This window comes from Myotis myotis, unplaced genomic scaffold (assembly GCF_014108235.1).
Source record: "Myotis myotis isolate mMyoMyo1 unplaced genomic scaffold, mMyoMyo1.p scaffold_m19_p_15, whole genome shotgun sequence".
Classification (NCBI taxonomy): Eukaryota; Metazoa; Chordata; class Mammalia; order Chiroptera; family Vespertilionidae; genus Myotis; species Myotis myotis.
In genome coordinates, this window is record NW_023416319.1 from 3,566,455 (window position 1) to 3,594,271 (window position 27,817).

Consider the following 27,817-nt stretch of genomic DNA (forward strand, 5'->3'; position numbering starts at 1 on the left):
TGCCCAGGTGTGTCCTCATATGTGTGGGACTGACTGAGAGGCAGGCGGGGAGGTGGTGCCACTGTGGGCCAGGGGCAGGGGCAGCGTCTCTGAACAGACACTCCCTGCACCTGGGAGTGAGTAGGTGGGTGCTCCATCACTCAAAGAACGCGATTCATTATCCGGGGTTTTATCCCACATCATTGTACATTGAAAAGGAGGAGTTTTGTTTGAGTAGGATGTAGAGAGCCCATCTGGGCCATCATCAATGTTTTTGTGAATGTTTCAAAGTAGAGTATCTTCAGTTATCACACAGCTTTGCTGCTTACGGTTGTGTCGGACGACTTCGCCACAAAAACACATTGGTTTAAAATATTTATTAATTTAAAAATTTTAAATTTTTTTCTATACAAAGATGATGAGAAAAGTCCCATGCACACTCTGGGCATACAATAAAAATAACTCAAATGTCATTGGATGGTTTTGTACAAAATAATTCTTTTTCGGTGGGACCTCCGACAGGCAGTGCAGCCCCCTCTCCGGGCCGGGGTGTCCCGGGGGTATGAGGTGATTACCTTACTACACCTGGGAGTGCCCTCCCCCCCCGTCCCTGTGCCCTGGTGTTCACAGATGTCACTATGACGAATGATAAAGTACCCTATTGCTACGACGCAGAAAACGAGACGGAGACGTGAGGACACTTGAGTGAGGAGCGCCCCGGCTCCGGGAACTCCTGGGGGCCCGCAGGGACTCACAGAGGTTGGCAGGGAAGCTGCAGGGAGTCGGCTCAACTCGGGAAAACGCCTCGAGATGGTTTCAGGTGGTGCCCGCTTCTGCCGAGTTACCAACCTGCAGTGGGTTTAGCATCTGTATATATTACAAGTCATTTGCAGAATTAAAACAACCAAGGGATCCACATGGCATGGCAATTAGAAATGCATCGAACTCTGCACATTGTACAAAAAGCTTCAATATGAAACAGTAATCCTCTGAGAACTGAGCCGGCCCGGGAGGCACCCCACTGCGCAGCCTGGGCCGCCCCCACCGCCCACCCCTTTCCCGCGAAGCTCAGTCTTATTGCATTTTCCACACACTCATCTCATTTTCCGCAGCCTGAGTCTGTTTTCCTTGTCCCGTTTCTTAAGCGTAAGGATGAATTGGTTGAAAAAGTGCTCTTGGTCCTTCCTTTTTTGAACAAGTCGAAATCTCTGGTCCCGGCCATACTTCTCGGCAAACTCCTTGAATGTGGTCCTGAAAAGCAAGAGGGTCCTGCTAAGCCCTCCCCTGAGCCGAGTCCTGGTGTTCCGGAACCGTGCCCGCCAGTGTGCCCGAAGAGGGGGGGGCGGGGCGCCCCTTTCCCAGGGCCAGGGGAGCAGGGAGTTTGGGGGAATCAACGGGCTATAGGGAGTAGCTCTGGGTCTCCAACAACTGACCTACCTGCTCCCCACACTGGGCTACTCCCACTGGGGCTGGCAGGGTCCTGACCCATTGTCACTTGCAGACCCCCCATCAGCACATCCGATAGCCTCTAGAAATGAGTCAGGCCTCCCTGCCTCTCCAGCCTCCTCTCTCTGAGCCCGCTGCTGCCCACCTGCCCCCCATCATTGTTTCGGCCACACAGGTCTTCTTCCGTCTCTTGCTCTTACCAATCACCCACCTGCCACGGGTCTTGGCATATGCTGTTCCCTTGCCTGGCACACCCTTCCTTTATTCACTCATCATTTAAAGCCCACTCATCATTAAGCATCAGGCCGACCATATTTTCCTCGAGAATATGCTCCCTATCTGGGGGGCCAGAGACCTGTGCATGGCTCAGGCATGACCTTCATCAAGGATACGACCTCCATAAGCCTCCATAGCGCAGCTTTACTGGCTCCTCCCTCACGGGAGTGGGAACGCCAGTATCGGCTTTGTTCCCATTGGACATCCTGAAGGTCTGGCCCTGCGGCCGGGTGTAGTGAGCACCCAGATATTGGCGGACTGGATCCGTAACTGCCAGATATTGGCGGACTGGATCCGTAACTGCCAGGCCAGGGAGTCCCTGTGAGGTCACTGGAGAGGGGTCATGGAACCTTTGCCAGCGCGGGGTCCTCAGGGCTTTCGCTCCTTCCAGGTCTGGACCTGAAGCTCAGGAGCTGTGACAGCTACAGAGCGGCTGAGGCCCAGGGGCCGCGTGCAGGTGTTCAGACCTGCCTCCCTCGGAGCCTGGCCAGGCGGGGGGGGGGGGGGGGGGGGGGCTGAGCGGCTAGGGCACCTAGGGAGCAGGGGAAAGCTCAGCCTTGGTCCAGGGGGCACCTCTACCCCCCACCCCCATTCCTGGTGTATCTCTCTCCATACCTGGGCGACACCTTCGACTCCTCCAGAAGTTTTCTGAATTCTTCTTTGGCTAGCAGCAATTTGCTTTTCTTTTCCTTGTATTCCTCTTTTATCCTCGTCTTGACAAACTGTTCAAATATCTGAAAACATACACAAGAGGAAAGTTGTAGGGGCTGCGTGTCAGACATGCAACCTTGTGTTTTAGACACTACAGGGGACAGCGGGAGCGGAGGCGAGCCTTTCTCCTCCAGGGGCTGCAGCTGCAAGCCACGGCCCTTGGAGGGGTCACTGCCCAGGACTCCGCCTGGGTTCCCCCCGGGAGGCCAGCGTGCGGCCCCTGCAGGCACCATCCCTCCGACACCAAATCGCTGGGGAGTGGCTGGCTGTGAAGAGCTGGCAGTCCGGACGCCCAGCCCTGAGGCCCCTGTGAGTCTCCTCTTGGGTCTCAGAGAGCAGCCTGCAGTCCCGTTCCGCCAACTCTCACATCACAGCCAGCAACACGCAGAGGACGTACTCTGTTCTAGTCAATTCTTATGGCAACATAATTGGCTTTGAGTCAGTGCAGCACCTGATTCCGCACACTCTGGCCTCCAGAAAGACCCTCCTTGAGTGTGGGCTCAGGGACACCCTCTCCCGGGGGTGTCACGGAGCCTCCAGGTCACCGGGTGGGTCATCAAAGCAGAAAAGACCAAGAGGAGACCTGGCCTGGACACTGGCTGCCCGAGGTTGACAAGACGTGTGTCTGCAGGGAGCCCTGCCCCGCACTGGGAAGGGCGTGGACGCCGGGAAGGCAAATCCCTCAGGACCAGGACGGTTTCTCTGGGGCCCTGGGGTGGCCCTCCCTCTGGTAGGTTAAGGTGGCTTATTGTTCTAACGTCAGGAAAAGGGTCCTTCCAGATGCTAAAGTCACGGTGGGCAGAGCAGGGCTGTTGGCTGCCCGTGCCCTCCAAGCCTCAGGAACATGAAGGAGAACATCAGCTGCAGACCCGTGGAAGGTGTGTGCGAACACAAATAAAAAGATGAATGAAAACCCCACATGGGATCCTATCAGGCCAATAACGAGCAATTCTGTGCCATTCCGACCAGTGGCCCTGGCGGAGGGCGGCTTCGACGTGGGTGCCCGGGAAGCCTCGCCTTCCTGCCGAGAGGACCGGGACAGGACAGGGTGGAGGGGACAGGATGGGCTGACGGACGCTGCGGCTTGTCTCTGGCTCTGGATTCCATCCGTCACAAGCCTCTGGGACTAGACACACGGAATGCTGGGCACCCCCTGAAGACGCAGCAGCAGAGACATCCACGCAGGGACTTAGAGGGACAACGCGCACACAGGTACTAAGTCGGGATGTGACCGGCTGATTCCCCCTTCACGGCAGGCGGTGATGTCAGCTCCCCGGTTGCCTGGTATTTTAACTCATCGGGAAGGTGAACGCGGGGTTATTACCCAAAGAGGAGCGTGCGGCTCTGCTGTTGGTGGGAGTCCTGCTCTATTCATTTTAAATCTGGAGAGCGAGCCCGGCCCTCTCTCTGCCCAAAGCCATTTATCCACCTGATCAGATGCCCCTCTTTCCTCCCCCTTTGCTCTCTCTGCCGCGTTATTTACGCAGCATCACTTCATGCCGCAGGGCTTGTCCCTCTTTAGCAAACTGGACCCGTTTTATTCAGAGTGGGGTCTGGCTTTCCCACAGAGACCCTGCTGGCTCTCGTCCCAGGATGGCATGTTCTAGTGTAACGAGATGAAACACCACGCGTTACCATAGAAACGGGTCTGATTGCAGGCCCTGGACCCCGCTCCCTGTCTAGGCTCACTCGCTTCCCCTCCGCCGCCCCAGGAGCCTCAGGGTTCGCCATGACCACGCTGCTGACGGGAGGCCCTCACAGGCTCCGAGTGGGATGGATGCTTCCATTCGTAAACAGGGCTGTGTTTTGAATGGGGCCCAGCTATCGTCCCCCCATCAGGTCAGCCTCGGTTCCACACCTCCTAGACTGCCGCCTCTCCCCGGGGTGGGGCGGATTCTCCTGAACGCTGGCGTCCACCCTCTGAGGACGCTCGTGCCCAGTGCATCAGCCACCGGCTCCTTCCCTTCCTCCTCGGCCTCGGGACCAAGCGCCCATCGGCCAGACCTCCCTTTGAAACATGCTCCAGGCAGGCTACCCGTGATCCAGCCCTGTCCTTTGTGGGGACGTCCACCCTTTACTTAGGGACACAGTTCCCTGGGGCCTCCCCCATCTCCCTGTTCCTACAACAGACCTTCATCTCCCTAACATGGTCATCCAGGGCGAGCTCATCAAGCAGGTGACAGGACACCTTTCCTCCAGACCCGCCACACACTAACCACCAACTCCAGGGCCGGAGCACCCGTCCACACATCCCCCAGACGGCAGCATCTGTCCGCCAGCCGTGCTCCCAGGTGGGTCATCCCGATGGCGCGTCCCCAGGCCTTGCCACCCGTACCTGTTTCCGTTCCTCAGAGTTCAGCAGGAGGTAGCGGGGATCAAACACGACCTTATGCAATTCTTTCTCCCACGTAGAAAACGCTGACACCTGCAAGGGGGGGGGGGGGGGAACAGTTGTTTTTAGCACCTGTGCTGAGCCTGCAGCCCCTGACAAGGTCACGGGCTGAGGACAGCCTTCAGGACGCCAGGGCGGGATGCAGGGCTGCCGAAAAGTGTTCGACACGTCATGCTTCTAAGACGTCCCTGCTGAGAGGGCTAGGACATTTCACGTCTACTCTCGTGACCCTATTTCTTCCTGGGGCGTCTTTTGGGGCCATGCGTCTCTGACCCAAAGCCCCGTACATCCTGGGAGCTGTGACACGCTGGGCTGTCACAGCTTGAAGGAAGAAAGGGCACCGAAAACTTCAGCGCGCAGCCCAGGGAGACGCCACGCCCTGCAAATAATCTGAGTGGAGCAACATTTTAGTTGATTTTTAATTTCTTTTTCCTTTATTGATTTTTAGAGAGAGAGGAAGGCAGAGGGATAGAGAGATAGAAACATCAACAAGAGAGAAACATCAATAGGCTGCCTCCTGCACATCCCCTGCTGGAGATCGAGCCTGCAACCTGGGCATGTGCCTTGACTGGGAACCAAACTAGTGACCTCTTGGTTCCTGGGTTGATGCTCAACCGCTGAGCCATACCGGCTGGGCTTAGTTGATTTTGAATCCACACTTAACCCTTTTTGAGGTGGGATTTATTTTTTAAAACTATTTTATTTGGCAATAGTTTAAGGTTTACGGAGAAGTCACAAGCATATTGCAAAGTTGGCATGTACCCCACACCTAGATTTCCATATTGTCAACATCTCCACATTCTCTCGATTCTTCCACACGACCATCCCACAAAGCCCACCCTGCACTCAGAGGCCTTTAGTGTCCACCTAGTTCTCCCTTCCTGCCCAGGCTCCGACCTACGAACCACGTGACACTTAGTCTCATGTCTCCTGTGGGCCCTGCCAGGGACTCGGTGTCACATAACTCACTCCACCAGTTTGCTGACACTCTTCAGAGGTGTAGATGCATAATAAAATACATTTTTAAAAAATTAACAGTATATCATCCTTGCCTTTGACCAAATCTACAATCTGTGAATACTTGAGATGAGCCACGTCGACAGCGACTGTAATTCACGGCGATAAAACAGGCGGCGGCGTATCTCCAGGCAGCCATGCTAACCTCCTGCAGGGCCTGAGCAGTCGAGAGAGGGTGGCCGGGGCGTGGGGCCCAGGATGGAGGCGGGAGCCAGGCAGCATGCGCATGACACAGGGCCCTCGCTGCCTGCAGGTGGACACAGCTGTTCCAGAACAGGGACTCTCGATGACTCGTTACAATCAGCCCTGTGATCGCCTCTGATAAATGCCCAGTCCCCCAGGCCTGTGTCCCCACAGGTTGGATGGAAAGTCCCCCCCTATGGGGCAGGCTGAGCGTCCCCTGGAGCTGTTCTCAGCCCTGAGGAGCCCCGGGGTTTCCCCCCATAGTAGGGCACCCTCTTCTCCACAGCACCCTTCACAGTGTGATGTTGTCCTGGTGACCCCCACCCTGTCCACAGGCCCCGCCCACACTGTTCTGGATCATGCACCCAGGGGTGCGGTCTTGGGGCTTCTGTAGAACTCTGCCCACACACAGGTCCCCCAGACCAGTGCCGTTCTCTCCCAAACTTCCCTTCATCTCCAACACTGATCTCTACCCATCGCACCTCATGCTCCCTGGATTCTGCGGCGTTTGGTCCTTGAACAACGGGACCCTTCAGGCAGTTCACATCCTCCCTGTGACGTCCAGCCTCCCACGGCAGCCTGACTGTGAGGCTGACTCCATGTCCTTCCGGAACCATGTTCCCCACTCGTCGTGTCAGCACTGGACAACCAGCAGCTGTCCTTCCAGAAACATCTGGGCATCCAGCATTTGCCCACCGGTGGCCGGCGCTGTCCGTGAAGGGGGAGCCGCCTGTCTTGGCAGGAGCGCGTCTGTTGTCACCGTGGTGGACAGAGCCGCTGGCCTCTCGCATTTACGCACAGTCTTCATTTCACCCGGGATTGGAGCTGTCCTCTGCCTGGGCAGTTGTGGGGTGTGGCCTCCCCCACTGGGGGCTGCGCTGGCCGGCATGTCCTTGCCCCTGCAGCAGCCAGCCTCTCGGCGAAGGTCCTCTGACATTACTATGTTGAATGGCTGTCTGTCCCCTGCCATTTCTCCAGCAGAGACACCAGAGCTGGCGTCTACAGCGCGGGCCCAGGAGGAGCGGCAGGGCCCACTTCCCACCCGACAGATGCCACCGCCATAAAGTGGCCACATCGGGCAGGGTCAGAGGTCACCGTGGTGGCTGGCTGGCACGGCGTCCCTGTGCGGCACCATCTGCACCTGCAGATGCCACGGCTGGAGGGAGGGCAGGCGGAGGGAAGCTGCAGCTCAAGGTCAAAGCTGGTGCCCTGTCTGCAGCCCTTGGGACCGGCCCTTCCTTCTACAGCTGTTTCAATGCCTCTTTGTGAAAATGTCTCGTTTGGAAACCCCAACGATGTGTTTTATCAGAACAAACAGCTCCATTGTCTGCCTCTTGACCAGCTGAGCACTGAGCTGTCCCACCCAGAGGACAGAGTTCGAGGGTGGCCCTCACCAAAGCCCCCCGGGGGTCAGCAGGCCACGGGGGGCAGGACGGGGGTGCAGAGTCTTGAGCACAAAGGATGAGACAGCTCTGCCTCAGTCCCAGCATCACCAGAGCCCGTCCGAGCACCGAGCAAAGGGCCGCTGTGGCCGATGGGGAGATTGCGTTTTGGAGGAAAATGGATCCTGTTTAAGTAAAGTGTCTGAGAGTTCAGCTCGGGCTAAAAGGTGAGATCACGTAAGTCTCTTAGCGCCCGATGCCGGCGACAGTCCCTCCGTCTCTAGACCAGACCTCAGCAGGCAGGGCGCCTGCGGGCAGCAGACGCTGCTTTGATCTTCAAAGCCAAAGGCTATTTTGAGTCTCTGTCAATCCCTGGATCCCAGAAGAGGCTGGGACCTAAAGGCTGGAGGACGGGCAGGAAGATGGCCAAGGACAGCTCTGCCAAGTTCTGAATCACAGGATCAATCGTCTGCCTCAGAGGGGGGAAGGTGGGGGTCAGTGCTGTCTGGCTCACTCAGTTAAGGCTGAGGCAGGGGCTCCCCTCTGAGCAGCTGGGAACCCCGTCCTGGCTCCGTGTGCATCTGGGTGACTGTCTGTCCGCACCGCCCTCCTCATCCTTGTTGCCGCCTGCCTGACTGTATTGGGGCCCAGCGGAGCTGCTGTTGCCTCAGCTCCAGGCCATGGCACTGGGGTGCCCAGGGCTCCGTAAGGGGCCAATCTCCATCTCAAACAAAAATCCAGTTCCTTCGGACGCTAATGTTTTTTAGCAAATTTTATGATCACACACACATGCTGTGTTGGTAGGGTGACCCACGGACCACGGGCTCTCTCCCTCCTGCCTACTCCGGTCTCCCCTGCTCTCGGGGGGATGGACCACAGGCCTCGGGCAGGAGGGGCAGGGCCTTTCTCACCTGGTGGAGGGAGGTGGGGAAGCTGGTGCCGCGACCTGAGGGGCACCAAGGCCACTGGGGGCAGGCGGACGTGACAGTCACTTAACCACACAGGAGACCCAGTGGCCCCTGAAGAAGGTGCATAAACGTCCCTTTGGCCTGAGCACCCCACGGCTGCCCCCATGAGCCCCAATGCTGCCAATTCCATTCTTGAGGAGCCGCCTGTCCACCCTTGGCCCTCCCTTCCAGCCCTCCCTCCCGTCTGCTGCTCAGGCTGACAACAAATACTGTTCTTTGCAATTAGCACTCACACCATTACCCTCTTTAGCCAATTTCCTGCAACACTGGCCCGCGTCTTCTGTCTCTGGAGCGGGAGCTCCTGACCGTTACAGGCAGCGGGAGATGGACACCACCCAGAGGAATTGGACAGGCTGGAGGGGGAGGCTGTGCCCTTGGTGTGTCCTTGACAGAGAGACAGTGTGTGTCATCCTTTGAATTTCTGGGAAGCAGCCCTGAGACAGGGGCTGGGGTGCAGCCAGTGCACCTGGGAGGTGATTCCGGGCTCACAGATTTCTGGGAGGTGATCAGGAAACCGGGCAAACAGATGTCCCTTCAGTCCGGGGCAGGTGTTCCCCTTACGGGGAAGGAGAAGCCACGGGCGGTACAGGAGGCCTGGCAGGGTCCTGGAGAACATGCGGAACCTGCCTGAGATTGGTCTCCCAGGGACAGGGAAGTGGGGGGTTGCACCCCGGTCCCCACCCCTGCTGGGTTGAGCAGATGTTTAATCCTGAATTTAGAGGTGGGAGTGGTCGGCCCGTGGAAAGTTCCATGAGCCCAGGTGAGCCAGGTTCCTGCAGGTGAAGCAGAGGGAAGCAAGGGGCCTGGGACACCCCGACCCCACCCCTCACCTCCCAGTGCTCACAGTATTTTACGAATTCAGGGTTGTTGTTGTTTCCATTTTGACGGATAAATACAATTGTACACTCTTATTCCACCATATGCTTGGCTGACTTAATTGACTTTGAGAGCTATTCTCCCACTCGGGGTCGTCTTCGTGGGCGGAGCCTGTCTAGTGCTGACGGAGAGGTGACTGTCCGAAGAGCTGCGTCCCCAAGGCCCTGGCGGCCCATCCGGGAAAGAGGACCCACAGCAGAGAAGCCGGGAGGAAGCCTCAACCGGAGGGAAAGAACAAGGAGATTCCCGAACGATCAACAGCAAATGCCAAGCTCCTCGCTGCCCGGCGCTGGCGGAGCGAGCTGGCCGCACGGTCTCAGGACCTCGAGCATCGCTGCCGGGAGGGCCTGGGGCGAGGAGGCTGCTTCGCAACGAGCGGGGATGCTGGGCACGGGCTCACAGGGTGCAGGGAACACGCCCTCACAATGACCAAGATCGGCCCGGGCGGGGGGGGGGGGGGGGGTGCGCCATCAGAGCATCATTGAAAACAGCCAAATGGGAGATGCACTAAATAAAGGAAATGCAGGATTTTTGAACCAACAATTTCTGCCTCAACAAGAAACATTTTCCAAATATGTATATTAATATTTTTAAATGATTAAAAGGAGGAAATAGGATACAAGTGTATAAACTAGGTAAAATATTAATGTTTAATATATATTTAAAAATTAATGTTCAGCCACATTTAACTATAGCACAGTTCAATATTCATTACACTGTAAGATCAAATGTTCATTCTTGATACTTTTAAAAACTGTGTTATTAAAAAAAAACACTGGGAGAAAATGCACCCAATGAATGCACTGACTGTCTCTTAGGGCGGCATTTCGGGGGAATTCTTATTTATACTCTTAATATCGTGCACATTTTCTATAATAAGCATGCATTCTTTTATATCATAACTTTATTAGCGGTATTATGTGTCTTGTGAGATATTGAAGCGTTGCCATAGGAACCCGAGGCAGATAAGCTTCCCAAGGAGCCAAGAGGCACCCTGTGGAGCAGACGTCATGGCGCCCAGGACTCGAGTCACACATCATTCCTCTCCCTCACGCCCAGGGCCACCTCCCCGCCACCTGTGACCTGCACATGAGGACGAGCAAGCCCTTACACCACGTGTGCTGGCCCAAGTGCCATGACAGTCCCGGAGAGCGACGCCGTTTACCCATCACTCACAGGCAGGGCCCTCCTGCTGCTTGGGAGAAGGCGCCAGCTGCCCCGGCAGCCCCAGGCCCCCCATATCGAGCCTCTGCTTCATTTGTACCAACTTCACCCCAACAACCTCAGGTCGGTGGCTGTCTTAGTGCGGGTGGAGACTGGGTGACCGGGCTGGGGTGAGTGTGCCGTCTGCGGCGTCCTCATTCTAACACTCGGAGCCAAACCCCAGGAGCTGGCCTGTGTTGGTGGCCTCAGGGTCACTGAGCCTCCCAGAGGCTGCCCACTGCCAGGAAGCGGGCCCAGGGTCACCCAAAGAAGGGGCCCTGTGAGGACCCCACGCACCTGCAGCCCCGAGTCCCCGAATGAAGAGCGAGGGCTCTCGAGAGTCCTTCCCCCTCCCGGCTCCTGGGAAAGCCATGCTTACTTCCGAGGGAGGCCTTGCAGAAGGAAGAAGGTCCCCGTAAATCATTCTGAACTCATTTACCTACATAGGCGGGATTAGATGAATAACCTGAGGTTCAATTACACCGGCCCCTTTAGACGCTGAAGTTTACCAGGAGGCTGCATTGTGGTTTGTGCAGGGAAACAAAATAAAAACAAAAGCTTCCACGGAGCCATCAATTACCTGCTACCAAACCACAAAGCCGAAGGCCCTGCCCCCACCCCAAGCCCGGGAATACCTCAAACGTGCCCCTCCTAAACTGGAAACCCACAGGCCCTCGCCTCTTCGCTCCATAAGCACATGCATTTCTGGACAAAGGCAATGAAACATCGTATTAATCACGCAGCTCATGAAAACGTGACCTTTCTGTGCCTCGTTGTTAAGCGACTAGAAATCTGATGGGCTCAGCTACAGCATCCTCATGGGCACGAGTAACTTATGAAGTCTGCCTGCATGTTTTATAAAGTCAAAGCCATAAACAGTGGCCTTGCTCTCTGCCATCAGCAGTCATTCGGTCGGTCTTTGCTGCCCGGGGGCTGCGTGTGGCTTCCTGGGAACTGCTCAGGAGGCCTGCGGTCTGGGTTCGGGCTCCCCCGCAGCCTCTCTCCCCGGGAACCCAGCACCGACTGGGGGTCTCCTTCCCCATGGCCGATGCTCAGGGGTGAGGATCTAAGGCCGAATGGAGCCTCCCACCTCCGTGAGGCAGGAATGCTCTGGAAATCTCATTAGGAAAACCGCTCAACCAAGGCCACTGGGATCAATTCACGAGCCCATATAAACACAGCCAGCCAGCGTCCCCGGGAAGGGAAGGGGGGTCCCTTGGGCAGCCCTGAGCTCACGCAGGTCAGTGTGATGCGGTGACGGTGAATTGGGGCTGGTGGGTTTCCAAAGCAAAAAGATGAAAATGTAGATCTGAATAAGATGAAGTCTCAAGAAATGTCGGGAGGTCCCAACGCTCCAGGAACTGTGGCTGGCTCGGTAGCTGGGCAGAGCATCATACGGCAGCCGGGGCAGGGGCAGCAGGCAGGGCCAGGAAAGGGACCCCGTGCCGAGAGTGGAAGGAGGGGTGGGCAGGGCGGCCACCACAGCTGGTGACCCGCGGTGATGCTGGGTACTAGCCCCCAGGACCACGAGGCCAGTCCGATGGCCCCAGAACGAGCAACTCCACTGGGTGGCAGGGAAGGCGTCTCCGTCTCCATGGGCCTCGCACGGCTGACATCCCCCGGGACGTCCAGAGAAAGGGCGGACAGATGGCTGAGCAGGAAGGGGCAGGACGCCAGGTGCACCCTGAGCCCCGCCCTCGCCCCGGTTCTTTTCATCCTGGTCCAAGGGACTAGGACCCTTTCTAAAATGATTTGCAGCTTAAGATACATCTAGTTTTAAAATCACGTCCTGAAAAAACAAAGAGCGACCTCCTCGCGCGTGTCCCTGGCATTCCCTGCCTTGCGCCTGTGTGTGCCTCGGTGATGTGCTAATTCAGGAAAACCCCTTGCACTGTGGTTTCCAGTTCACACATCCGCTTTCCTTTCCAGTCCCCTGTGGTCCAGGCTGCGTTTTATTTGGAGGTGAACGGTCGGTAGAGGAAGCAAGGGGGGCATTAAAAGTCCCGGTGCAAAGGAGGGGGGTCTCCGGGGAGAGTGGCTGTGAGAACCCCCTTCTGATCCTTGAGAGCGGGGACCTTCTGTTCCTGGTGCCCGCGCTCCAGCCCGGCTCTGCGGGGCTCTGCTCAGACCGCTGTTCTGGGGGAGCTCTCTTCCCCATGGCCCCGCACCCCAGTTCCCACGGCACCTGCCCCGGGGTGCTGACTGTGCGGAACTTGCTTTGGAATCCCCAAGGTCACCGACGCGCTCACTGCGATTACCTCGCACACAGGGCCCCGTGGCTGCCTCTGCGCTCAGTCTCATTTCTGAAGAAGTCTGACTGGGCTCACCTCGTGTTTCAGCGCGTTTCCTACCCAAAGGCCAGAGCAGGACATAAAAGGCACCGGGAGGAGATTCGATTATAACGTGTTTCCCCCCATTAAGTTCAACATGGGATGCGTAGCCAACTGCAATGGAGACATCTTGGAAACGAAAAACAGTCAGACGAACCCAGAGCCGTGAAGACCCTGCCTGAGTCAGGAAGCCCAGGGGGGTCCCTCTGGGAGGGGTGGACCCTGAAAGCTGGCTGGGCGCCAGCTGGACTCTGAACACAGACAGGAGCTTCCTGGAAGTGACCTCCGTGACTGGGGGACAGCGGCGCGGTCCCTCGCTCCGAGAGCCGGCCCTGGGTCCGGGTGCTTACCCCTCTCTCCAGGAGCATGTCTCGGAAGTGGGTCACCCGCTCCTCCAGCGGCAGGAGGATCTGGGGCGGCGGCGTCCTGGTGCCCTTGTCCTCTCTCTCCGCCTCCTCTGGGCCAGGGCTCACGAGGCCTTCAGTCCTTTGGGGCACAAGACACAGAGAGTTAAACGCACCCCATCGCAGCCTCCAAAGCCCTCGGAGGAGCTCTTTATCAACAAAGACTCTTATTCTCGGGAAACTCGTTTTAAATCCTGGTGCAGTCACCCCAGCGGAGGTGGAGGCATCAGCTCTTGCCGTGCAAACTGCTTTGTTGCATTTCGGGCGGAAAGCTGAGACCGAAACCCCAACTGATGGGCAGCCGATGAGGAGCTGGCGGAGGGGGCACCGGAGGGCCGGGCAGCCACGGGCCCACGGGGAAGGAAGCCGTCTCACAAATCATCGGAGTTCACACCCGGCCCCGTTTTTTCCGGGAGAGGCCTCGGTTCCGTACAAACGCCTGGAGGACGGTGATGGGGAAACCGCTCTGTCACCCCTCAGGGTATGGCAGGTGTGGTCCTGAGTTCCAACCCCAAACGAGACTTCAGTGACAACAGGGAGACCGGGACCCTGGGGCTCAGGGGGTTCAGTGGGTAAAGTCCCTCACACGGTCACATCCGGGCTTTCTTTTTTTTTTTTTTTTTTTTTTTTAGAGAGAGTAGAATGGAGGGGGAAAGACAGAGAGAGACACATCCATTGGTTGCCTCCCACATTTGCCCTACCAGGGCCAGGGATCGAGCCTGCAACCAAAGTACGTGCTCTTGACTGGGATTGACCCTGGGACCCTTCAATCCGTGGGCCAACGCTCTATGCACTGAGCCAAACCGGCTAGGACACATCCGGACTTTCTGACGTGCGTCTAGCACAGTGCTCTCCCCGGGTGACTTGCTCCCGGGACACTGGGCAGTGTCCAGGGACATCTGTGGTGGTCACACTGGGGAGGTGCTCCCAGCTCCCAGGAGTGGAGGTCAGGGATGCTGCTAGCCCGGCGATGCTCAGGACAGCCCTCCTCGGGGACGGTGCGCCTATCTGGGGACTCTCAGGACGCCGGGCAGTCTGCACGACTGCAGACGGGACCGTTCAAGATCATATAGTCACTTAGTGGCCAGGACCAGGCGGGTCCCCACCTCCTGACACCCTCCAAGCATGTGGCCTTCCTGCCCCTGTCTGTCCAGGGTATTGTGAGCATCCATCCGACCAAGCGGGGGAGGGGGGTGAGGGGGGGGGGACCTGCTAAGCATATTCTGTGTCTCACAAGGGTTTTCACCCGCGAGGGTTGCAATAGGGATGAATCCTACTAATGCAAAATGTGCAAAGAAAAGAAATGATTGCTCAGCCCATCAGGAAATCTTATTTATACACCAACTATTTCGGGAGAACTTACAAGCTTTGCTTCATAGGTGATGGTGTGGAATTTTGAAAAAAGAAAATTACCAGTGGATTTGCAATTGTGTAATCCGAAGAGTATAATTAGGATTTCTTCGTAATAGATTTCCATTGGTTAAAAATAGAAGCGTGGAAACCAGACTCGTATTGTTGTAACTTGAAATGAGATGAATAAGAGAGCCGGGAGCTCGGTGCCGATCTCACACTCAAGCTCATTCCGCAAAATGCGTGGTTCAGGAGCTCGGGGCGCCTTGCAGCCCGAGCGCTTGGTTCAATCAGAATTGGCCAAAGGCACATGCAAACTCGCTAAATAGATTTTTAATATTCTCATGGCTGAACGACTTTGGTGCCGTCGACTAAAGTAAATTCAGATACTTTCATAAAGCTCGCTCCGGCCATCATTGTCCTGAGGGAGAGGGCGGTGTCCCCCAGCCACACTGTCTGGGTACCCGCTCCATCCTGGCCGAGTGGATGGGAAAGGTCTCTCCTGGGGAAAGGGTTTCACTGAGCCACCCTTCCCCGAGGGCGACAGGAAGCCACATGGGGTCAGCTCACGCAGGCGCCACCTCAAGCGTCTGCCGTCGCCTTTGACAAATGAAAACCCCGAGATGGAGGTGGAATTGCTTTGCCTCAAATCCCAAAGCCAGCGGGACAGAGCTTGAATGCCCACCCGGAGCTGCCAGACCCCAAACCCACCCCTCACCCAGCGCAGGGCACCACCCAGCCCCTGGTCACCCCTGTCCACTCCTACAGGCTCCAGAGGCCAGGGCCACCGAGATGCCTGCCCACCACGTGCCGTCGCTGAGATGAGCCTCAGACCTCCCGCCTCTGTTCAGCCCTGAATCCCTGCTTTGCTCGGTCAACAGAGCCCAACAGTCCTTTTCTTTCTCCGCCACCTAATCCCCTGCCGAGGGAAGAGCCAGAGGAAGGACAGGACACCTACCGGTTCCTCTTGGTTTTCACGTTCGGGTCTTCCAGGCCGTCTTCGGAGCCCGACCCGTCGCTGTGCTCGGCTGGAAGAAAGTGGGATTAGGACGGAGGAGCGTCAGCACTCTGCTTGGCAAACCACCAGGCGGCTTCCCTGCAGACTCATCGGGAAACCAGGCAAACAGATGTCCCTTCATGACCGACCTCCAACCCTGCGGCCAGCGTTCTCTGGGAGCACGTCCTTTCATGGCTGCCAAAGAGAAACCTCACTCCCTCAGTGTGGACAAGTGTCCCCGTCCTGCCACTGGGCAGCCAGGCCCTCTGAGGGGCCAGAGGACGGGAGACAGAGGTGGGCGTCCACCCCTCGGCCCTGCCCTTCCATTCCACGTCTGCCTGGCGTCCCTGTGCGTGAACCCCCAAAGCGGGCCCCTCCTCTCGTCCTCCGCGATGGATGATCAGATTTCTCCCGCAGGCCGCCTGCCCTTCAGTGCTGGCTCCGCGGCTGCTTCAAAAAGCCAAACTGATTTTGAAGACAGTTCCCTCCTCCCATCCCGAGAAGGTCGGCTCCGTCAATGTTTGATGAGCTTTGGGAATGAAAAAAGTGAAACGGTGCCTGGATGTTTCATATTTGTCTCCAGAAGGAAGAGAGGAAAAATGAACATTGTGACTCCCGTCCTGGCCGGCAGAGCAGTTTGCCAACGCTCCCCGGCATCGCCACGGCCTGGCGCCCTGGTCCTCATTCTCTACGTGAGTTTCCCCAGGAAGCCACCTCTCACCGCCGTGTCCCCGCGTGGGCACGGGTGCAGGGGTCGCCTTACAGAGCCTGGCCAGGGTGGGCGCTGACCCGGAACTATGGGAACAAGTGGCCTGATTCTCTCATTGTGCAAAGAGGAGGCGTAGGCCAGGCCACCGGTGGGGTCGGAGGTGGGACGGGGTCCATGGGAAGGTCAGGGTTCCTCCCGAAGGGCAGGGTGGGGGAGTTCTGGGGGGCAGGGTCCCCGTTTCCATTGACCCTGGTCTCGGATTGTGCTGAGCGTGGCCCCTGGCGCCCTGTGGCTGGAGACCGTGTGCACTGTCCCTGGGCACACGCAGCTCGGGAAAGCACCCTTTAGTGTCACAGCTGTGTGTGCCCATGGGGACAGTGTATGTACGTTTGTCTTGAATGTAAAAGACTAAAACGTTTACAGAGCGAGTGCAGCCGGTGGCGGCTGGGACCCATCAGTGTGGAAGCCCGCGGCTGCTGTCCCCGGCTGCCCCTGCCGCAGGCACAGGGCCCAGGCTCCCAGAGCTCGTGTTAATCACAGCCTCAGAGCAGCATGCTGTTGTGGAGTTGGACCCACAGGGTGCAGGTCCCAGCCCCCACTTCACAGCAGAGTAACCTTGGCCAAGTGATTACCCTCCTCTCTCTCATTCCCTCTCCTGTAAAGTAGGGATCACGACAGTGGGTTGCAGAATAAGGCCCCCAAAGACGTGCACGCCCTAACCCTCGGAGCCTGGGGATGGATTAGTTATGAGGCCGAGGGAGATGAAGGTTGCCAAACAGCGGCCCTTGAGACGAGAGGCAACCCTGGATCCTCCAGGCAGGCCCCCGGGCATCACGAGGACCCTAAGTGGGAGGGGGACTCTGAGGAGTGGGCCAGAGCGCTGCGAAGGTGCCGCCCTGCAGCCACGGGACCTGGAAGAGGCGGGAGCACGTTCCTCTGGGAGCTGCCAGGAAGAACACAGCTCCACCCTGGCCACAGAGGCTTCTGCTGGGCTCCGACCTCCAGGGCTGTAAGATAACACATCTGTTTTAAGCTGCTCGGTTTGGGATGACTTGTTCCAGCAGCCACAGAGGCTCACACAGAGGCGCCCACCGCGAGGAGCTGCGTGGAGCCATCCGTGTACCCCGCTGTCCCTCCCGAGGTCCCTCTACCTCGGCAGGCCTCACCGGGGTCTCCTGTCCTCCTCAGCCACTGGGAGGCGCCAGCAGGGACAGAAAAGCAGGAGCTGCAGTGCTCATCGCCTGTCTCACCCTCCCTCCTCCTGCCCTCTCCGAGGATGAGCCCCCCTCACTGTCACTGTCCCCAATCTGCCCCCCAGGCTGCACCAACCCCTCCCGGAGGAAGGGCCTGGATTTCCCACTTGCACAGGGCAGGCAGAGCAGCTGAGGCCACAAGGCAGGGGTGTGGGGGCTGGGCTGCAGGAGGGTTCTGCCATCACCTGGAGCAGGTGACTGTGGCTGCAGGTAAGTACAGGGGCAGCTTCTCCACAGGTTGGAGGAAAGCTGACCCTGGGAAAACAAAAGTGAGTGCACTGGTCCCCAACTGACGGTGGTTCCACTTAGGATTTGTCAACTTTACGGTGAGCGAAAGTGACACGCATTCAGCAGAAACCGCACTTCACATTCCGAATTTTGATCTCTCCTGGGCTAGTGATATGCCATGGGGCGGGATACTCTCTCGTGATGCCGGGTGGCGGGGTGATGAGGGTGACCCTCTGATGCTCAGCGTGGCCAGTGTGTTCTCAGTGTTGTGTTTTGAGTTATCACACCCCGTCATGTCTACAAAACACCCACCCGTGTCCCCTGCTTCTGGGGAGAAAAAGAGGAGGCAATGGCTCGAGATGGAATTCAAGAGAATCGCCCACCTGTGGGCTAGCAGGATGCTCTGAGCACCGTTAAGGTGGGCGAGGCTGAGCTAGGGCCTTCGGCAGGTTCAAGGCATTAGATGCACCTGTGGTTTATGATCGTTTGGACTTACGGTGGGTTATGGGGACGGAACCCCGTCATAGGCCGAGGAGCATCTGCCCCCTCTACGCTGAAAAGCTCGTAATAGCCGGAGCACCCCGCAACGTGTCAGGGATGCGTGCGAGGGCTGGCACTTTCCATTTCACTTTCGTTCCCGAGCATTTATTCTCAGCTAACAGCACGGCTGCTAGGGCCATAAAAAATCTGGATGCTCTGCAAGATAATTAGAAAATAATTCAGGCCTTCGCCTTAATCTCTCAGCCCTGCCAGCACAGAGAAAAAGGGGCCCTTTTCTGACCTGCTGAGAGATGGGCGGCTCAGTACTGCGGGCAGCTCTGCCTGCTGCCCCCCGAGCTGCCACACACTCTCAGCTCCCACTTCTGTGCCTGCCGTTCCCAGGAAACACCAAGGTGTGCGCACGCACACATGCATGTATGTGCATGCACACGTATGTGCACGCATGCGTGCATGCACACACGTGGATACATGTGCGTGCACACAGACCTCTAAACCTAATAGCAGCTAAATGTGGCAGTTGTTTTATAGAATTCATTTATTTTTGCTTCCTTTTGAAAAATAGTGGCTATCAACTGGAATGCTTGATTGTTCCATCTCAGACTAGAAACAGGCATTACTACATTCAAATCCATAACAGTTAACAAAGTCTCCACCAATCACTATCGCTCCTGGAGCTGCTTCTTATCCTCATTAGGGTCAAATGGTTTAATGAGTCCTAGTGGAGACCGGCCAGGAAAAAATGCCACGGCTGGCGGCTGAAGGTCACAGCTCTGCCGGGAAATCCCCCCTTACCCTCCAGAGCACCTCCTGTCCGAAACCTGCCGCAGGCAGAACCATGTGGGTGGGCCTCCGGAAATTAGAAGCTGTGCATTCAAATAGCAGGCAGTTCTACCCGGCAGCAGGAAGTTGAGAATTGAGGTCACCGGCATAGCTTTAAGATTCGGGTTTTAAAAATTACTGGCTTTAGAGCATCGCGTTGAAAAGAGAAAGCAAGGTTAAAACTCTTGTAACGACGTGTAACTGTACCATCACACATCTATCTAGGCAGAGGAGTTAGGGCCACCGGAATAAGTGGATGGAAGACAAAAACACCTGAATATACTGAAGCTAAATTCACTGGTTGCTCCTGGTTGTGTTTGTGGGGTCTGAGGCTCCATTCTCCCCCCTTTTCAATATACAATGAGACGTGTGGTCTAGAGTGAAATGGAGCACTGACCTATGACCCCATAATTCAGGTCCCTGTCATGAAGCTCGTTAAACAAGGAGGCTCAATGTGAGGGCACCCCCACAAAGAAACAGAAATCTCAGCCAGGGCCTGCCTGGTGGTTATGGAATCAATCAAAACACGAAGAACAACCACTCCCCAGGACCAGCTGGGCTTTGAACCACAGCCAGCCAATAACTTCCCTTCTTCGCGTCTGCCCCTGGACCACGAGTCCTTCCCTGTGGGAGGGGCGCTCCTAACCACTTCTGGTTTGGTGCTCCCTGATTAGAATCAGTTTTGCTCAAATAAACTGTGGAAGTGTGTAACGTGCCTCAGTTTATCTTTTACCACTGTCCCTCCCCCTCCTGCGGTCCTCCTGAGTGTTGAACTGGCAGGTGCCTCAGGGGGAGTCTGTGAATGTGGTTCAGTTTCAGCTGGCCCTGGCCTGGTTTATTCCAAATGAGAGAAACGGGAGAGCAACTATGCGTGGACTGCTAATGAGCTAGCTGCCTTCTCGTGGCGACCAAGGCTGGGGAAAATAAGTAAATAAGTAAAAACAGCACCCAATTATCTACAAGAATGCAGGCTGAACCAGGAGCCAGGAGCCTGCCTGCGTGATCCGCCTTCCACCAAGCAAACAGAACCATCGCCACGACGCACCTATGGTTTCTCACGGGCTGCGTGGTCTCCTGACATTCCCCAGCGTGCCGAGTTCTCGATCCCAGGGGATGGATCTCAAGAGGTGGCTTTCTATCAGGGGCTCTTGCTCCAGCCCTCGTTCAGCATGTTAAATATCACTCTTAAAAACGGATGCCATGCCCTGGCTGGTTTGGCTCCGTGGATAGAGCGTCAGCCTGCGGACTGAAGGGTCCCAGGTCCAATTCCAGTCAAGGGCACATGCCTGGGTTGCAGGCTCAATCCCCAGGGCGGGGGCGTGCAGGAGGTAGCCAATCAATGATTCTCTCTCATCATTGTTGTTTCTCTCTCTCTCCCTCTCCCTTCCTCTCTGAAATCAATAAAAATATATATATATTTTTAAACAAATATGGATGCCAGCCCAGACGGTGTGGCTCAGTGGTTGAGCATCAACCTATGAACCAGGAGATCACGGTTCAATTCCTGGTCAGGGCACATGCCCTGATTTGGGACTCAATCCCCAAGAAGGAGCATGCAGGAGGCAGCCAATCAATGATTCTCTCTCATCATTGATCTTTCTATCTCTCTCCCTCTCATCACTGACCTATCTATCCCTCTCCCTTTCTTTCTGAAATCAATAAAAATGTACATTTTTTTAAAACGGATGCCTGCTTATCAAAGGAGAAAACCATCCCAGACCCAATTTCTATTGTGCCTGCCATCAGCTGAGGGGGAGCAGAGTTCGTCACCCCAACGCGTGCCTCTTTAGGACATGCAATATTTTAACCTGGTTATTTTTAAGGAACAGAAGATGCAGAAAGAACTCCTGACCTTCCCCCTAATATTTACACCTAGGCCCTGTCCAGGGAGGCAGCTACGTCACAGTAACCACAGTCACTAAGAACTAAGGGTCATAGACAGAGGAACCCGGCGAGGCCCTGTGGTTACTGAGGGCCCAGCAAACACTCAGTTACCAAACACTGGCTTTCCCAGGCCCAGGTGAGTGGCCCTCCTGCCCTTTGAAGTCTCAAACCACAACCTTCCCCCTTCCTCTCCAGCTATGAATGGCGTATAAACCTCCTCGGCCTGACTTGTCCTTGGGCTCCACATTCTTACGGGCCCCCATACGTACATCCACAAGAAATTTGGGACATTCTCTCCTACTCATCTGTCTCATGCTAATTTGTTAGCCCAGCCCGAGCTTAGAAAGGCAGGAGGAAAATTATTGTCTCCTCCCCACACGGCTAAGACTTTACAGATTCGGTCAAGAGGCACCCAGAACACGCCTCTCTTTCCAGCATCCGCGGGCTCCAGCTCTCTGGAGAACGTCCTTATGATATTAACAGAAACAACATATTAAACTTGTCATCTCTCCATCCTGAGAGACAAACACTGGCTTCCCAGGAGCAGTGGCTTCTACTCAGAGCTGTGAAAATATCAAGGAAGCTTGTAGAACCCCCTCTTCTGAAGGCCAGGCAGATGCCTCTGGGTTTGACTAAAAGAGGGGGCCGCTGTCATCTGTTAGCCCTAGATCAGTAGAGATAAAAATGTCATTGCAAACCCAACAAACACCCACAAAATAAAACCAAACCCCTCTTTCAAGGGGTCAAGCGCCTGTGTGTCAGGTCAGCCCAGAGCTGACCTCAAGTGCCCCCACAATGTGGCCCACGAACTGAGGTGGGGGCTCGCCCAACACAGAGCTAATGAAAAATGTGGGCGGTCTAATCGGAAAGACCCGGACCGAAGACGCGCAATGTTCTCCGGCTCTGGGACAGCTGGCCCGCTGCCCGGCACCGTCCCCTCGCCAAGCACATGGCTCCACGGGGTTCCAGGAGCCTCCAAGGAAACAATAGGTGGTTTCGCGCCCCCGGGGAGGAAGCGTGTTATCTGTGTACACCTGGTCTCTCCAGTGGGGTCCACAAGCCATTGAGAAAATTACACGCTGGCTACCGACGAGGCGGGAGGGACACGTGGAGCGGCCGCGGGAGGAAAGGCCTTCCTTCTCTGAGTTAAAGACTGACACGGAAAGAAAGCCCGAGCTGACCCTCCCGGAGGATCGATGTTTCGGCAGAAAGCGCCATAAGAACGTAACTACTAAACTCTGAAGCTTCCTTAAAAGTCAATGTCCCCCACAACCAGGGACAGCACACGTCCCGTCCGCTCCCCGGGAACGCTCTGCCTGGACACGCATGGGGGCCCGCGTGCGGCCCGCGCTCACCGGCCGCGGCCTCCAGCTTGCGCTTGTGCGGCGGGTCCTCGAGGATCCGGTTGAGGTCCCCGCGGTGCTCCAGGTCCACGGGCTTCTCCCACACGGACAGCTGCATCGTGGGGTTGAAGAAGAAAACCCGGTCGTCGCCCGTCCAGACCACGCACCTGTTCCAATGGAAAAACCCACCTGAGTTACAGACATTCACGGAGGACACGGTGGGTCAGTGGGTCCCACCCCACGTGCTCCCAGGGGTCTGGTTTCCAAAGAAAAGAGACCACCTCACCTCCGGCCAGAGCACGTCCAGGGAGCCTGGCTGTCCCAAGGGCCTCCATGGAGGCCACCAGCCCGACCTCCAAGGTCCTCCCTGCCACCTGCCCTCCCCCTGAAGAACTGGAGGTGCTAAGACACCAGGAAGCATGGCTTTCAGAAAGCCCCCCCCCCCCAACCGTGAGATCCCGACATTCCTTACCAGGGGGACACACGCATTTTCCCACTGAGCTCCTGGGGGATTTTCCCTGTTGGTGCCAGTCAACTTAGGAAAAGTCCATTTCACTAAGAAAGGGGCTCGGGCCTTGGCTCTCATGTTCAGTGGCCAGAGATCAGCCCGCACACCAAAGGATCTCAGGTTCGCTTTCCGGTCAAGGACACGAACCTGCGTTGTGGGTGTGCTCCCTGCCCCCTAGTCAGGGTGCATATGGGAGGCAACCAGCCGATGCGTCTCTCACATGGATGTTTCTCTCCCCCTTTCTCCCTCCCTCCACTCTCTCTGAAAAGCAGTGGGGAAAAAAATGTCCTCTGATGAGGATTAAGAAAACGATAATAAAAAGTTTTTTTAAAAGGAAGAAGCGTTACAGTTGGGGATTTATCTGGCCCCACTCTCTCCCGATCCTAGACTGTCTCTTGTATGTTTGCTGCATCGGGGATGCACCACCTCTGAGCCCAGAGACGCTGGGTCCAGAGACGCTCCCTGGACACCCTGGCTGGGGGGGACTCCAAAAAGGGGGATTCCCTACCTTCCACCACCGAGCTTCTAAGCAAGGGAAACACGCAGTGAATCAGGGGCTTACTAGGGGATTGTTCCCGGGGGAGCGGAGTGACAGTGAACTCGGTACATTTCTATCCGGGCACAGAGAGCCCGGCTCCGGGCCAGCAGGACGCGGTGCGAATGGGCCAGATTGCTGGTGGCGGGCAATGACAGCAGCAGCTTCCCTTGAAGACACAGACCATCGACTCGTCACAGCTGGTTCCCACTAGACCGAGCCCGCTGTACCATGCGAAGTTAATTTTATGTATCGTTTTAAGTAATACGTGCATGTTCCCCTCCCTTAATCACAGCGTAATTCCTGGATGACAGCCAGGCTCCCTCTTCTCTGTTCCCACGCCCAGAGGCTCTGGGCCCTGCACCAAGTTTAAGTCCGGTACGGAGCACCCACATGTAGCAGCCCTAACACGTAAAATCCGGATGTCGCCATCGAACACGGAGCTGCTGCTTCGTGGGGAGCAGGATTCGCACGGTCACCTTCAGGTAGCAAAGCCCAGCATGCGCAGGCTCCACGGGTGGGGGACATGTCGGCTTCTCTCCCAGCTCCCACCTCAGCCCCGGAGGGAGGGGCAGCATAACTGGTCCCTGCCCACCTGCACAAAGACGCGCTGGGTCCCTCTCACTCTCCGTGTTTCACCCTGTGCGTCCAGTCCCAGGAGAAGTGTCCTTCGCAGGCCAGAGCCTGGTGTTCACGGGGTCACATCCCAGGGCTGAGTCTCAGAATTGAGAGGCAGTGTCCGTATGCCCTTTGCTGTCTTTTCTCCTCTCCTCATTCTACCCCTTACCCCTTTGTCTCAGGGAGGGGCTGACCTGGCAGCATGGTTGAACAGTCCTGGCTGATCCCCAGGGCAGGTGGGTGAGGGGGCCATGGGATCTGCAGACACAAAGATTCAGGGAGGGGAGAGTAGAACCTCCATCCCACCTTCCTTCCTGTGATGTCCTGGTTTATAATGAAACTAGAGGCCCAGTGCACGAAATTCATCCACGGGTAGGGCCCCTAGCAGCTGCCAGCTGCCGGCTGGGGGTGGGTGTGGGGCTCCCTTCCCCCAGCTGCCTGCCACCGCTGCCGCCCTCTGGTCGAATTCCTGGTCAAACTCCTGTTTGAACACCTGGTTGAGGGGACAATTTGCATATTAGGCTTTTATTATATTATAGGATGGATGTACTTGATCTTTGTCCTGTTTCTGGCACAGAGCTCCCCAGACCCTCGGGAAGGGAGCAGGCGTGGCGAAGGTGAAATGGTGTGTGGTTATTCTCACCACAGGCGGCGTGGGACAGTGCCTGAAGATGGGCTGGGTGGCGACCAGGGAACCACCCTGTAATGAGAGGGTTGGAACCACAGACCTCTGGGGAGGGGACAGGATGGAGATCGGGTCCCATCACCCCTGGCCGATGATGTCATCCATCACACCCGTGTAATGAACCTGCCATAGAAGCCCAAAAGACAGGGTTCGGAGAGTGTCTGGGTTGGGGAGCATACGGGTTTGGGGGAGTGGCTCTCTCAGGGAGCCCGGGAGCTCTGTGCCCCTTCCCAGACCTCGCCCTGCACCCCTCTCCATCTGCTGGTCCTGAGTTACATCCTTTCATAATGAACTATGAGTAAACCGTCTCTGAGTTCGTGAAACATATGTCCCCATATGTTCATATCTAAATAACGAACAAATTAATTCCAGCAAATTAATCAAACCCAAGGAGGGGGCTGTTGGATCCACCGCCGATGGGTCAGAAGCCCAGGTGACAACCTGGACTTGTCTCCAGGGAGACAGTGTCCGACCGGGTTAAACTGGCCACCCAGCCGGCGTGGAAGAACCGCTCTGCGTGTAAACCCGCTCATGCCGTGTCAGGAGTGACGTGTTGCAGGGGAGTCTCGAGCGCGGAGGAGACACGCAGGGGTGTCTTTCTCCCCTCCCCAGCCCATCCTCCAACCCCACCATCCCCAGCTCCAGCGCCCGCCCGCCGACAGCGTTTCCTTAGTGGAGCACAGCCGAGGCCCAGAGGTTCTGCTGGCCCCTCGGGAGCAGGGCGAGGCGGGCACAGTGAGGGGTGCCAGGCAGCTCTGAGCCGGGAAGCGCAGCCTCCGTGTGCTCACCGCTCAGCTCCAGGGCGGGCGGCTCGCATTTCTCCCAAAGGCTGGCCAGGCTGGTGCCACATGACCATCCAGGACAGCTGAGAGCAATGCCTGGGCACCTTTCAACGTGCTGTTTTCCCCCGGGGGGACCTCCTCCAGCCCCTCCTTCTGCGGGAAGTGTGCCACGCTGAGGGGCAGATGGAGACACGGGTGGCAGCCTGACCCGATGCCGCCCAGACAGTCCTCACGTCCCCACCCGCAAGGCAGCGCAGCTGATGGCACAGAGACTCAACCAGACCTGGGCCGTGTCTGTGCGCCCAACCACCATCACTTCAACTCCGCTGCCTCTTGCAAGACTGTATCTACCCATCTCTGTGGCTGCACAGAAACATATGTCCCGTATTTAAATAACGAGCAGCGGAAAACGCCAGGGCCCGCAGCTGCTGGCGGCTCCGCTCTGTGGAGAAATGCGAAACCCTCAGGCGGCGTGGGCTCAACACCAGAACGACGCCCGGGACCCAGCCTGCCCCCACAGCACAGCTTTCCGGGGCTCCATCTGACGGTGGCGAGGGCTTCCAGAAGAGTCCGCCCTCAGAGAGATTCAAAGTGCACCTCCTTCGCCGTGGCATCCATCAGAGCCCCGGCTCATCGCACCCCAGGGGCGGCCAATCTCGGGGGGATCCCCACTGCAGGCTTCCCCGCCCACCTGCCCACACAGGTGCGGCCCATGGCTGTCTCTGGGTTCGAGCGAGGCTGCCTGGAGACTAACAAGAATAAGCCAAGAGCAGGGCTGGAAGGACACAGCCCACAGGGTTCCCCGGGACACCCCGCTGACGGCGCAGACGGCACCTAGCACCCGCCCAGACAGCACCTAGCACCCACCGTGGCTGTGATGTCCGCCCTCTCAGTGCGCCACCCCCTCTCCTAAACCCCCCCCCCCAACACACACACACAGCCCCCACAACCGCATCCTGCTCTCTAAGCTCCGGTTCTAAAACTGTTTTTTCCTGGAATAACCTTTTCATTCTGCCTCCAAATCACTCCATGCTGAAAGGGCATTTAAGAACCCAACGCTGCTCGCTCCCAAAGGTATTTGCAGTGTGACTCCTTGGAGGAGTCCTCACCTTTTTCTGTGTGTTTAGCAATTTTACTTTCACTGGTGTCACTATGAACTGCCACCTGCTACTCTTCCTGGGCACAGGGAATCCTCTGGAGCCGGAGGCACGCACGCGCCTTTTCTGCAGACGCCGGGCTCGCTGACGCACACGCACCGGCATTCTTATTTTAACACATGTTCCAGATGCCCTGCGCGGAACCGCATCACGTAAACGCCGCTTTCTCCCCTGCAGGATGTGAGCGCGTGCAGAACTGTACCTGCCATGAGCTGCCAATTAACGTTTAAGCCCCGTCTCACCTGAGGAGCACGCATCCCTCTCTGGTGACAAGGCAAGGCTCTAGTCAGCCGTGGGCAAACTACAGCCCGCGGGCCGGATCCAGACCGTTTGAAATGAAAACTAAAGAAAAAAAAGACCGTCCCCTTTTAGGTAATGATGTTTACTTTGAATTTATATTAGTTCACACAAACACTCCATCCATGCTTTTGTTCCGGCCCTCCGGTCCAGTTTAAGAACCCATTGTGGCCCTCGAGTCAAAAAGTTTGCCCACCCCTGCTCTAGCTCCTTGCTCTCGGGGCTCAGGGCCTCTTACCAGGGGGAGCCGGGCACCGGAGTGGAGGCCACGGGTCTGCTGCCTTTGGCCGCGCTGTCCTCTCCTGTCACGAGGATTGGTGGAGGCTCCTTTCAGCAGAAAGAGAAGGAAAGCGCCTTTTATGCTTTTATTTAAACACTTGTCTTCAATGACAGGCAACCAAGTAAAGAATAACAAGTCTCCTGCAGACAGACCTGCCTACAGTGCCCGTGAGATAATGACCTGCTCTGAACAGCACAGCCAAAGGGACCAGGCAATTAGGCTGAGAAGATGGAATTCGCGGCACAGCAGAGCGTGGGGAGTAACTCAGACACAGGCACCCTTAATTATCCCAAAGGAGCCACACCGTCTGCTTTCACAGGCATGAGACGGGCAGAGCAGCCAGAGGTGGCTCCCGGGTGCCGTAAGTTCTTGGCGGCAGACAAGCCTGCTGGATTCATCTCCGGAAACAGGGTGACCCAGCGGCTGGAGTCACTGTGACACCAAAACACTACAGTCGGGGGCAGAGAAACCGAAAGCTGCGAGAGGCCCTGGTGCAGCTGGGGCTGGCCCGTCCCCGTCCCTTGACAGCAGGAGGGAGCGATGAGCCACGACCTTCCAGAGGCTGGTTGCGCCCTTGACCGTCCCCCCTCCTGGAGCTCCCAGCTGGGGCCAGAGTTCAAGAGGCAGTGCTATGTGCAGGTGGTTTGTACACAGCTGGGTTTGAAAAGCACCGTGTTTCTGTGTCTCTATTTATAAAATAAAGA

General features: G+C 56.8%; 1 protein-coding gene across 1 annotated transcript in view; it reads right to left on the reverse strand.

The window, feature by feature from the left end:
• Window positions 1-433: 433 nt before the first annotated feature.
• LOC118670253 (transcription elongation regulator 1-like protein) overlaps window positions 434-27,817 on the reverse strand; it is a 29,456-nt gene continuing 2,072 nt past the window's right edge. The window contains exons 2-8 of the mRNA XM_036337342.1: window positions 27,072-27,160; window positions 22,264-22,418; window positions 15,476-15,545; window positions 13,114-13,249; window positions 4,748-4,837; window positions 2,317-2,435; window positions 434-1,230 (exon numbers count right to left, since the gene is read on the reverse strand). Coding sequence (XP_036193235.1) covers window positions 1,074-1,230; window positions 2,317-2,435; window positions 4,748-4,837; window positions 13,114-13,249; window positions 15,476-15,545; window positions 22,264-22,418; window positions 27,072-27,160 — 816 coding nt within the window. The 3' untranslated portion in view covers window positions 434-1,073. The remainder of the gene's footprint in view (window positions 1,231-2,316; window positions 2,436-4,747; window positions 4,838-13,113; window positions 13,250-15,475; window positions 15,546-22,263; window positions 22,419-27,071; window positions 27,161-27,817) is intronic.